General features: G+C 35.7%; 1 protein-coding gene across 2 annotated transcripts; it reads left to right on the top strand.

Annotated features, from left to right (window-relative positions):
- Positions 1 to 1,951: 1,951 nt before the first annotated feature.
- Positions 1,952 to 11,319, top strand: LOC125681183 (formin-F-like). 2 transcript variants are annotated; one of them, XM_048921147.2, is made up of 19 exons: positions 1,952 to 2,100; positions 2,409 to 2,492; positions 2,924 to 3,013; positions 3,183 to 3,324; positions 3,430 to 3,538; positions 3,633 to 3,687; positions 3,868 to 3,965; positions 4,231 to 4,294; positions 4,834 to 4,986; positions 5,252 to 5,280; positions 5,394 to 5,869; positions 5,967 to 6,898; positions 7,001 to 7,109; positions 7,199 to 7,548; positions 7,669 to 7,812; positions 7,952 to 8,114; positions 8,221 to 8,324; positions 8,414 to 8,497; positions 9,052 to 11,319. In XM_048921147.2, exons 1-19 carry the CDS (start codon positions 2,098 to 2,100, stop codon positions 9,184 to 9,186), a joined length of 3,324 nt encoding a protein of 1,107 aa, XP_048777104.2. In that variant the 5' UTR covers positions 1,952 to 2,097; the 3' UTR covers positions 9,187 to 11,319. The 2 variants fall into 2 exon arrangements, with proteins under 2 accessions (XP_048777104.2, XP_048777105.2); XM_048921148.2 differs by lacking the exons at positions 1,952 to 2,100; positions 2,409 to 2,492; positions 2,924 to 3,013; positions 3,183 to 3,324 and having other exon boundaries at positions 3,456 to 3,538; positions 4,231 to 4,292.
- Positions 11,320 to 12,946: the final 1,627 nt, after the last annotated feature.

The following is a 12,946-nucleotide window of genomic DNA, read 5'->3' as shown; positions in this document are numbered from 1 at the left end:
GTCATTTTTCGTTATTTTCCGTAAATACATTTCGCAGGTTTTTGAGCTCATGCACGAGCACTTAGTATATATACCACTACTGGTCAGTGTTCGTGCAGTGCAAGGTTCGTTACAAGCAACAAAGGTCGCTTATGTATTTCTGTGCCTTAGCTTTCCCTCCCACCCAGCCCATTTTCAGTTTTGAATTCATATGTTTTCATTTCATAATTTTTGATTTAAGAAAATTATTTTTTTATATCAAATATCATTTAAAGTATTTTTTGATATCAGCAAATTCTATTTTATGGAGCCCGGGGTGATGGGAAGTTTGATGGTGACAATGTTGACTTGCTGAGGATGAAGCGTCCATTTTCTATTCCTCCCAAAAAGTATATATGTTATCCTTACCACGGGACATCCACATTTAGAGCTGTCAGTTCCAGAGGGCTACATCACAAGAGAAGCCATAAGGGAAACCGGCAATAACAAGATTACCATGGTGTGACTTTTGCTTTGAGCAGATGCTGCTCAGAACAACACATTGACAGAATGTAATTTGATTGAGATGTTGTGTTGGAATTGTTACTATATATATATATATATATATATATATATATATATATAGGACTAGCGAAAACTCGTTACGTATGCTTCTTTTTACATCCCTCTCTACCCATGCTCTAAAGTCTGATAGATTAAGGGTCCAAATGCTCACTTGATTACCACTATCCATGTTTCCGTATAGTACAAACAATTAAATAATCCTCGTTTATTTTGTATAATGGAGAAAATAACTTTCCATATAAAGCAAGCGTGTTTGTGACGTAAGCATAAGTATTTTTTTTAAAAAAAACCCTAAACCAATGAACTAGCGAAAGGTTATTATTGACAAACTATTGATTAATGTATATATTTTAATTTTCAAGTTGCTACAACCAAATGACACACTTTGCACAGATCTGAATATTCGTTCGAATAAGGTACTTCATAATTGAGTAGATGGATTCAAGTTCATCCATTTCACTCCCACCACTTGCAAGTATATTTACCAGTATACATATATATAGATAAGATAAGTTTATTCCAATTTTGGGCCCAGAGGGCATAACAGTAAGACAGTTTATAAAGAAGGAAATTCAAAAAAAGAAAGAAAGTTTACAACATTAACTACAGGTTACATAGACTGCAAACTGCATGTGGATGCAGCATGTTGGGGAAACAAGTACATACATATATGAATTGCTAACCATGTGTATACACAAGTAAATGGACAGTATCAGTATTATACCAACATATAAATAATAAACTATAATGATTTTTGCAGTTTTAAAGCATCACTTCTTTTTCTGATAGTTTGCACTAAATATTCACTCAATTTGACAATTACTGGTTTGTCTTCATTAATCATCAACCAAGTAAACTTGTCCTTATTTGTTAGATAGATAAAAATTTTGTTGAGCTTGTATATACCATTAAAAAACATATTTCTCTCTTCAACATAGAATGGAAAATCAGTAAGGAAATGAAATTCATCTTCTACACAATTAAGGTTACATAATTCGCAAATTCTTTTGTTTCTTTCTAAAGAAATCTTCTGGCCAGAATTGGTTTTTGTAAATTCATATCTTCCTCTTTCAATTCGAAGCCCATGTGCACTAATTCGAAATCTACATAGTTTTTCTTAATTCTAGGAATTCTAAAAATATATAACTTTCCATAGTAAAGTTTTCTTTATACGAAAAATATGTTGTGAGTTTTCCTGATTTCTGACCCTCTTCACGTCGTTTTGACCAGTAAAGTAAAAATTGTTTCCATACCTGATTCTTATATATATATATATCTATATATCAAGGAACTAAAATATAACGAAGTTCATCGGCTATTTCAGTCAGAGCGAAGAAAGTATTAATTTAAACCGTCGAGTAACCAGACAATATATCTAATATCTATATCAAAATTTAGGTAAACAGGCAAAACTGGATGAATTCACGGGATAAAAAGCTTCCTGGTCGTATGCTATTAAAACACTAAGACGAGGAAGTTTTTTAAAATAGTTCACGAGAACATTTCCTGTAGAGCCAATGAATATGCGAAAGTACACGGATTGACAGCAATTTGATGGTATGTATTTTCAATAATTATTTACATGTGACTGCTAAATCCTTTCAAAGGTAGCTTTGTGTTTTTCTGTCTCTACATCTAGTCAGCATTCAAACGAATAGTTTATTCTACCACAGAAATGGGCTTTCCGGGGATTTTCAGATTCGATATGTGCGTTCTGTCTCTACTTGACGTCGTCCACCAAGTGAACGATTTCATCTCAGTGATACAGATACATGTCCAATCATTATATCACGCCTCATTGGCGTTGCATACATCGACAATAATTGTTTTTATTGATGTATAATGCTTTAGCTAAATTGTTTTAGATGGAGTCCTTCGATTATCATGTGGTTGGCACAGTCCACAATTTTGGTGTTTTTAAAAATTCCGGAAAGAAGGTAATCTTACAGGTAAGCTTGTCTTCCTAACAAAATGTGAACAGCCATGCATGGTTTGACATCCAAAATAAATAATAATTAAAAAAAAACCTCTCTCAAAAGTAAAGAAAAATAAGCGAGGCAGATTCATGATATTTCACTCTGGTTTATTTTGCTGGCTTTCACTCTAAATATCCATTGAGTTATAACTGCACCTGTTTCAGTGACCATATTCTAAAAATTTAGCCTGTGACTTTGCTGTTGCCATGGAATTTTCCTCCTTGGTTTCCGCGTATAATTTCACTAGCACTACACTTGTCGGACCAATTGAAAAATTAATAGATTTTGTAAGCTTCAGAAATAGTCAAACATTGATAGGGTGCTAGAGGAAATTTTTTCTTTCCCCAAAATGATTGTCCATATACATATAATCAATTATGATTCAAGTTTGTTTTAAATATCAGATTGACTTCAAAACCAACAAAATCAATCTTATCAAGAGGGGAACCGTACAGTACAAGTGTGACTTTGACGACCTTTCCTACGACTCGGAGGTAACTTTTTATGACATTTTTTTTTTTTTTTTTTACTTCTAACAAGTATTTGTGGAGAAGTACTTGTTGTTGATTGTAAGCACCAATGGCGCTCTTGAGCATGACAGAACAATATATAATTTCCGGGTGCAAAAATTATTTCGTGATTGCATTTGCTGTCTCGCTGTAGGAAGGAGTGTTGTTGTGCATAAAAATTGGCGGGAAACAGATTGAGCTCACGGCAGAAAATCTAGAGGAAAAGACGGCAATATGTCGTTTGTTGAGCATTGTACAGTGCAACGCCGCTGATTTAGTGAAACGAGAGAAAAAGGGTAGGGCATTATATGGACTTTTATATCATAATAGTCTTAACAGACATATTCATAGGAAGCAACACATTCAGATTGCATAAGAAGCTACTGTTCTCTTTCTGGCAGACGTTCCAGGGGGAGACGGCGAGGATGTGGTCATGACCAGAGTAACCTCTGTCATAAAGGAAGGTGTGCTGGAAAAGAAGGGAAATGCCACTATCCAAATATGGGCCAAGTAAGCGACCACTGTAACCAAAGAGAAACCAGTACAACCATGAAAATTGTTATTAAACGAAGTATGTAAGGTAAAACATTGATCTGTGTTGCAGGAGAAAAGTGAAGGTGACCCCTGGAATGTTTTCCTATTTCAAAACTGACGAGAAGGTATGTAACAACTTTCTAGCGACGAGCAATAAACAATAACTAGTATACATCGATTTTAATTTCTTGCTTGAAATTGTAGAAGAACAGCATTTCTTTATATTTTCCAAGGCAGTTTTTGCATAGAAGGATTTTGCAACCAGCGCATAACAATAGCAAAAGTCTTGTAAACTCTTATTTCAGACTGCTCTAAACGTGGTTCCATTGAAACCAAACCAATACCAAGTTAAATGTGTGGGAAGTGTAGGATTTAATGTCATATTCCCAAAGAGAACATACTAGTAGGTATTTATGATTTAGTTTTAAGAACCACGGGTTGTTTTAGGTTCAACTTTAATGTCATTATCATGATCTGTAAAAACACTTAATTTCGCTGACCCTTTCTAAATGATCTGACAAAATCATCAGCGTTAAGAATTTTTGGTTGTTGTTGTTTGTTTGTTTTTTTACCAGAACTCGACATTTACGTTTTCGTGTAAACTGCAAAAAACATCAATTGTAACCGAGCTTGCTTTAAAATGATTTGCTTTTATTTGTAATTTACAGTTTTCGCCTCGCCAATTCATCAAATACACCCAACTTGCAGACAGAAAGGGAAGAATGGATTCGTGTAATATGATTTTATGTATTAAAAGATTCCATATGATTAAATTCTTGCCATTAAATCTAATATTTACCTAAAATTGAATATTATCAGATAATCTCTGTGATACACCATAAAAGAACAAGACACCATACACGTGCAATACACCATAGTCGTACAACACACATGCATATGCACCACACACATGTAATACACCATGCATGTTCGATACATTATGCATGTACAAAACATTATATATGTAAATTATGTCAGTGCATTATACACAAATAATGCAACAATACATTGTACACGTACAATATGACAGTGCATCATACACGCATAATACATCACACACTACATCGTACACGTACAATATATTATACACTAATAGACTTGTACATGGCATTCTACAATACGTCATATTCTTACAATACACCCTACACGTATAATACGTTATACACGTACACTACATCATACAAATGCAATACATTATATAGGTAAATTATACAATTACAATACAACATACAAATATGACATACAATTAATATGAATGTCTTTGATCTTAGGCATTCACATCAGCTTGTCAGGAGAAGAGGCGGACCGTAATTGATTTTGAATCCTGCAGTTTAGAACCGAAACATCAACCAAACCAAAAGTACATGCTGACTGGTGGATTATTTAACCAATCAGACGATTCGTTGAGTAGTTACATTTATGGAGTAAGACATATTGTAAATTTATGACTGATAAGAGACGAAAGGAGAAAACACATGTCCATCCCGCTCCATTTTTTGAATTACATTTTCGCTACACTCTTCAGTTGTTGATATATATAAATTCAGTTTCAAGTCTGCTAACTAAGTTATATTGAGAGAGAGAGAGAGAGAGAGAGAGAGAGAGAGAGAGAGAGAGAGACGTTGTGATGCTTATGTATCTCATCGGGGTTGATCAGTTATAGTTTTTGATTTCCATGTCTTCTTTTAGGATGAAAAAAACAAAAGTGAAGAAAGTCTGTGAGTAAATAGTATTTCATCAGAATTTGTACATGTAGTTCCTACTTCATGCAAAATATAACTGTAACCATGCCATGTGCGGTATATTTACGATTTTACTTTTTAATATCTAGTACAGAATCTGAATCCCAAACTGATGAAGAAGAAAGGCTCTCAGAAATTGTCCCCAAAACTGAAACTTTGACATGTGTCACGAAAGACAGACCGAAAAAGAATACCATGGATAAACCGCCTTTGGTTGCAAAGACCTCTGTGATCACAGAGGAAAATGAACAAGAAATGGGTCAGGAAAAATCAAACAATCACGATGTCAAAGAATCGGCGAATGGACACGATACTCCCATTTTGAGTGATACCTATGAAGTCGTGAAAGATTTGAATTACTCATCATCAGAAGACAACTTGAGCTTAGGTCACGAAGAGATGATGTTTCCTGAAGGAGATTATGCTTATCCAGAGGAGGGACTCGTTAGTCCACAAGGGAGTGTTTGCAAGCAGGAAGCCGAATGTCATACGTATGAGGACATTATGATTGAGACGAAATATCCCAATGGAGAAACTGACTCTCTTGCAGACGATATTCTATCAGGTACCACATATTTCATACTGTTTCTACTACTCTTAAACCACATTGATAAAGCTCTCGATCCTCTCTCTGAATGTATTTTGCTATTGATTTTTAACAGAGCTACAAACCAGACAAGAAAGAGAGGAAAGTGACACAGATGACTCCCTATACTCAAAAGTAAACTTGGCAATCAGATCACATGACAATAACAGTGGGAAGTACTCAGATATAAGCAGAGTTGAAAAGGAAGAAAAAGAAACTTCACTTTACGCAACGTCATTGAAACGAAAGCAAAGAGAATCTTTAAAACAGCGTCAATCACTTCCTCCTCCACCTGCACCACCTGTATCCCCTATTCCATCTCAATCTCCACGTTCGATGCAGGCCAATGAATCACAGACGGAAAACAATAACAAAGAACAGAAGCAAAGGAAACTACCTTTAGATAGACCTTCTTCCCAACCACCACCACCTCCTTCACCAAAAGGTCGCCAGTCGACATCTTCAGTTGCATCCGACTTATCGAAGTCGTCTGCATCAGACAATTCAGAACAACAGAAACTATCTTTTGAAACACCATTCTCTCAGCCTACGCTATCCCCTATTTACAAAGATCGACAGTCAATATCATCGTTTTCTTCTGATATATCTCAGTCATCTGCTGATAAATCGGTAACATTATTAGAATACTCTGCTGAAATGTCAGCCTCTGAATCTTCTCTCAGCCGTCTATTTCACACACAGTCCCCCGAACCTGAATCGTCGTTTACCAACAAAGAATCAACTTCATTAGAAACAGACGCTCAGCGCTCCAGCAAACCAGTTAGTCCTCTGCCTCAGTGGCCTCCATCATCAGAGAATGGTTTCCAACCACCACCACCACCACCTCCTCCTGCCCCCTTAATTACTCCTATACTAACCCAAATTTCCCCACCACTCTCTCCTCCCACTGTTCCTCGCCCACCACCTCCTCCACCTGCTGCACTAACGAAAGGGACACAACCAAAGAAACTAAGAACACTGCACTGGTCGAAACTGAGCAAATCACAGGCTAGTATTTTACAATTTCTTGACTTCATTATTCTGCTTGTCATTCCTAATTATAATAACCATAAACATTGGTGTTAAAAATATCATGAATGTTGATTATAGGTAAAGTCTTCATTCTGGAAACATGCAACTGACCGCAAAAATAACATCAATACAGATTTGATACTAGAACACTTCAGTATTGTGGACGAGAGCCAACAAACCAAAACAGGTACCGCTCTCTCAGGCAGCTAAATCATTAAAAAAAACTTCTCAATCTTTAGCAGAGTTGTCATTTGCAAAATCTATTTGAAATTTTAGCAGAGCAAACATTTGCTGGAACGAAGTTGTTGTTAGATGCTACTAGAGCGAGAAACCTTGGAATTATACTTACTGGTTTGAGAGCCGAAGGCGCACGTAGTATTCGAGAGGTTATCAACTCTGTAACGGAAGATGAATACTTTCCTGCAGAAAAATTGACCACCATTCGTCGTTACCAGCCAACATCGGAAGATATTGAATTGTTCAAACTTTATTCCGACAAAAAATCCACATTAGATCCAGTCGATCGGTTTATGTGTGAGCTATGTGAAATTGAATGCATTGGTACTCGACTTGATTTTATCCTGTTGCTTTGGGATTTTCCACGACAATTGAAATGTACTCATGAAGTAAGTTTTAAAATACTGCAATCAGAAATTGTTGGGTTTTTGAAAAATATATTTCACAACTGCAAACTGTAACTTTAAAGACAATGTTGCAATCTAATGTTTGTATGGGTCTTTTAATAGTCCATAGAAGAACTTTCTCAGGCATGTTCAGATTTAAAGGAAAACACGTGCCTTACACATTTGATGGAGTACATTCTTGCCATTGGTAACATCATGAATAATGATCATAAAAATCATGGATTTCCACTAACGTCAATAAGAATGGTAAGATTGCTAATTTGTGTCTTTGAGAGAAAAACCATGCTAACTTTGATAGAAGATTAACATTTATCGTTTTCTTCACCGAGATAATTACACAAGTCAATCCTTTATTTCACACTGATTCTAACCTCTTTTTATATAGTTTATGGACATGCGAGGTAAAACAACAGACTTTACTTTTTCTCATTTTCTTGTGGAACTCTTGGATGAAAAAGATTCCAATGTCAAAAAATGGACCGACACGATGGATAATGTAACCAGGTGTAAAAATATCAACATCAAGGCCCTTGTCACTGAAATAGAAGGTATAATTTTCAGAAATATTTTTGTATGAGATATCTATTAATTTTAAAATCAAATGATAATTAAGGATTGAGATGACTACATTTGAACACATTGCTGTATTTGCAGTATTAAAAAGCGACCTCACCAAACTGAAAAAGAATCTGAAGACGTTGAAATCAAAAATAAAGAAACCAAATGAAATGGAGACAGATTTTCTTCATAAAGCACAGGTACTGTGTCACACAAGACGATCAGAGTATTTAAGAGGAGTGTAAAAAGTTTAAAAATTATACAAATTCCGTGGATTTTTTTTTTATAGCTGAAACTTGTGGATTTCGAAAGCAGTATGAATCTATTGGAGAAAGAAAGTGCTCGTATACAGACCACTTATCGTCACCTTCTGGTAATTATTTGTGAAAGCGATTTCTTTTGCATGGTCATGCGTTTTCTGACTCTTTTAAATATACATGTATCCCACAACTATCCAGTAAAGGCAACCGACTAGTCCCTCCATAGAGCCCCACGCATCTCTTCTAACCTTTTAATGCGATGGTATCATCATATACAACTAAGAAAATGCTGATTTCATGTCACCTATCTAGATATTAAATCATCATAAGCCTTATTTAAGTATTGATGAAGTGTTCAAGTTGAGGGACAAACAAATTGCATTGTAATTGTTTATTTCAGCATGGATCGAAAACATGAGAGCTTAACAAGTCTCTCCCTTTCACTCTTTATTATCCTCGCCTGCGTATCCCGTATATTTCAGTAACCAACTAGTTTTGTATCCCAATGTAATATCTGTCTTTCTGAGAATATGATCCCCAATCTTTATCAGTCCTTTTATGTCAAACTCGACAATAGCTCTGTTTGATGATCGCTCAGTCATTCATGATGAATATTTTGTAAGATGTGCCATAATAAGAGTATTTTTCTGTAAATTTCATACAATAGGAGTATTTTGGCGAAGTTACCAGTCTTCCATCAAATGAGCTCTTCTCTGCTCTATCAGATTTTGCACAGAAATTTAAACAGGCCTCGGAGGATATCGATAGGAAGAAGCGATATCAGGCTCTTCATGGACACTAGATGCTGTCAACGAAAAGAATGAGGGGAAAAGAGCATGAATGTGAAAAATCGGAATGAATTTTATCAACTCTAGCGATCGTCCTACGAAGTATTCTTTTTTCTATTCGGCCCAGCTAACGTAAATCATTGCTGAATAGCGAAGAACAATCCTGGATACTACAGTATTCAGGCAACGATGACGAAGAGTGAACGTAAATTCTTCACAAGAGGCGAACATAGGATATATTCCAGCTGGTCCTCTTGATAAAATATCAGTAAAAATGAACATATATTCCGTGTCAAAATAGATTCATTACTACAGTTAAGGTACAAATTCCTTCCATTTCAGTTGTTCAGCTAAAATGTGTGTTAAAAAACAAACCCCACAGTGCATGCATTGTAGTGCAGAATTGTGAATAAAAAACAGTTAATTCAGGATCCAATCGATCACTTGAACATACACGCAAGCACGCATGGGGGTTAGGATGTCTCAACACTCCAGGAAGTTTCTGTCAGAAAATGATAATTTTTATACCCCCATAATCGTAGATTCGGGGGCATATAGTTTTGTCCTGTCCGTCTTTCCGTCTGTTTGTCCACAAAAACTTGAACCATGGTCATAACTTTTGAACGCCTAGTGCTAGGGATTTCATATTTCACAAGTGTATTCCTCGTGACAAGACCTTTCTTTTGGTACCGAATTACTTTGCTACCGTACAGGGGCATCAGTGTTTCACTAACACATCTTGTGCATTGCAAGTTTCTGAGATTAAAGGTATACAGTTATTGCATTGATTCAAAGACATTGTCGCAATCGGTCGACTTTTGACGTGTGAATGCAAGTCTCTTGCATGAAGTACATAAAGCCATAGCTTGATTTTTAATGTTTCTTTAAAGTGCGTATTGGAGTAGTATATGTAAGCATCAATTTGAAATCCTCCTTTAGGTCAGAATTCTATTAGCCAATCTGTATAATGAGAAATACTTTATTTCTCCAAAATGTGGTAAAAGATTCAGTCGAACATTGACAAAGCAGTATTCTGACGTGTTGCATATCGATTGTTAAGCCGTTCTTGGCACACGATTTTGACTACGAATAACCCCGGTAGCCTGATCAAGATAAATTTAAGGGCTCACGGCGGGTGTGACCGGTCGACAGGAGATGCTTACTACTCCTAGGCACCTGAGTGGCCCTATTCACAAAATATTTTACGACTAAGATTAAAATTTACGAATACCGTAATTTTCTTATTTTTCATTTCTTGTAGATTTTCTTAATTAATATGTAAAGTATATCCATGGTTTATAAAACTTGAATACATACTTGTGATCGGTATTTGATTATCAGATAGAATATTTTTTCCCCAGCTAGTCGTAGGCAGCTGATCCCACCTCAGGTATATCCAGGGGTCCGTGTTTACCCAACTCTCTATTTTGTATTGCTTATAGGAGTTATGAGATTGATCACTGTTTGCTATCTTCACCTTTCATTCAGATCATGTGATATCCTTGTCAAGTATCTAGTCAAACAATCAAAATGATGTTGTCTATACCCAATCTAATTAAAATCGGACTTCTTATATCCGTGCCGTATACTAAGTACCCTGCGTATCTTAGGATCTGATTTTAATTAGGTTGGTCTATACCCAATCGCTTATATTTAGTTGTCCGATCGCAGATTTTGCATTATGCGATCGATTTGTAAGCAATTTGTTGCATCACCGATCGCCTTTAATTTGTCAATTTTTCATATAAAAACCATTTGAGGTGTGTTGATTTAATAATCTCAGTTCTGTTATAATATCCAGTGAAGGTAATTTTTATAAAGGGCTTATTTGAGTTATTTTGGAGTTTTTGGGATATAAAAGACATTGTTGACATGCTTTAGCGAGATTTTCAACAACAAAAATTATAGTAATTAAATCAACTAATGTAGGTTATTCTTGGGAGAGAGAGAGAGAGAGAGAGAGAGAGAGAGAGAGAGAGAGAGTGTGTGTGTGTGTGTGTGTGTGTGTGTGTGTGTGTGTGTGTGTGTGTGTGTGTGTGTGTATCCTGAACCCAAGCATCTGCGTTGGAGAACTTTTGAATTAACAACCACCAGAATCTAAATCTCTGAATTTATGTTATGCTATTGAATAAACAATGCTTAATCTACGTTTTCTTTTGATTCATTTGATAGCCCGAAAAAACCCAAGAATGTCTCTAGAAAGCATTTGGTGACCCAAGTCTTTTTCTTTCGATAATAAACGAATCCATACATTTCAAAGGCTGTGTCGCTTGGCTGCCATCTTTGGGAAAATCCTCTAGAATTCTCGTAGCTATTTTTGTAACTTGATGTTTTATTACTTTGTTATTATGTTCCCCAAACAAAGTTTGGGAACATATTGTTTTTACTCTGTTTCTTATTATTATTAAGGTCTTCCGTTTCCAACGGAAGACCTTCTAGTGATTCTACTGTTTATTATTATGTTCCCCAAACAAAGTTTGGGAACATATTGTTTTTACTCTGTTTCTTATTATTATTATTATTATTATGTTCCCCAAACAAAGTTTGGGAACATATTGTTTATACTCTGTTTCTTATTATTATTATTATTATTCTTTTTCTCCGGTACTTTTTTGTCCGGTAGTGTTCTCAGAAACTACAAAAGGGATCGATATGAAACTTTCCAGGATGATAGTATAGCGTTTGTAGATGTGCATAGTGATAGTCATTTTGTTTGCATGTGCATGCACGCGCGCGCACGTGCATTGCAATTTTGGTACAAAAAATGGAAAATCAGAATATTGAAGGAAGCGATATAAAACCTAAATAGGATGGTAGTATATCATTTGTACATATGAAAAATAATAGGTTTTTTTGTCAGCACGTGCACGCATGCGCGTACACGCGCATTACAAAATTTGTACACTAACTTTGGAATCAGTCTAACTTTTTTGTTGTTCATTGAAATGGCTTGAAATTCATATCATAGGTAGATATTGAGACCGTTAACTGATCTGCATGGTCAAAATTACCAATTTGCACGCGCATGCACGTGCGCTTCATTTTGATTGGATAATACTAAAACGTTTGTAACTATCTTATTTATGAAGCGAATGAGATGATATTCACAGCATACGTAGACAATATGTGTATCTATATATTGGTGTAACAAAAAAATGGCAACGCACACGTGCATGCGCGTGCAACGTTTTTTAAATGTTCAATTTTTAAAGGACGATAACGTTTTTGTTTTTCATCAAATTCTATTGATATTAATGGTTTAGATGTGTCTTCGTACTCCTTACAAATTGCTGTGGTTAGAATTACTGCTCAGCACGTGCATGCACGTGTGCTGAATTCTGATTGGACGATTTTAAAATCGCTATAACTTCCTTATATTTGATGGAAACGTTATGAAATTCACACTGTGGGTATATGATACAAATGCCTGTTGAACGACATCAACAAAAATTCGGAATCATGCACGCGTGCGCGTGTATGCGCGTGCAACGCTTTCTTTCATTTTTTGGCCATATTGAACGTACTACATGTAATTAAAGGCTAAAATAAAATGATTTTTTCCTATAGATTCGCAAGGACATCACTTTTTAATTGGGGGAGGTTTGGGGAACATCTGTAACGGTCCCCGTTACAATTAGAACTAGTTATTAAGGTCTTCCGTCTCCTGCGGAAGACCTTACTATTATTGTTCGCGTTCTTCTTCTTCATTATTATTATTATTATTAAGGTCTTCCGTCTCCTGCGGAAGACCTTACTATTATTGTTCGCGTTCTT

The sequence above is a fragment of the Ostrea edulis genome, chromosome 2, assembly GCF_947568905.1.
Source record: "Ostrea edulis chromosome 2, xbOstEdul1.1, whole genome shotgun sequence".
In the NCBI taxonomy this organism is placed as follows: domain Eukaryota; kingdom Metazoa; phylum Mollusca; class Bivalvia; order Ostreida; family Ostreidae; genus Ostrea; species Ostrea edulis.
This window is presented reverse-complemented; position numbering and strand designations above follow the sequence as displayed.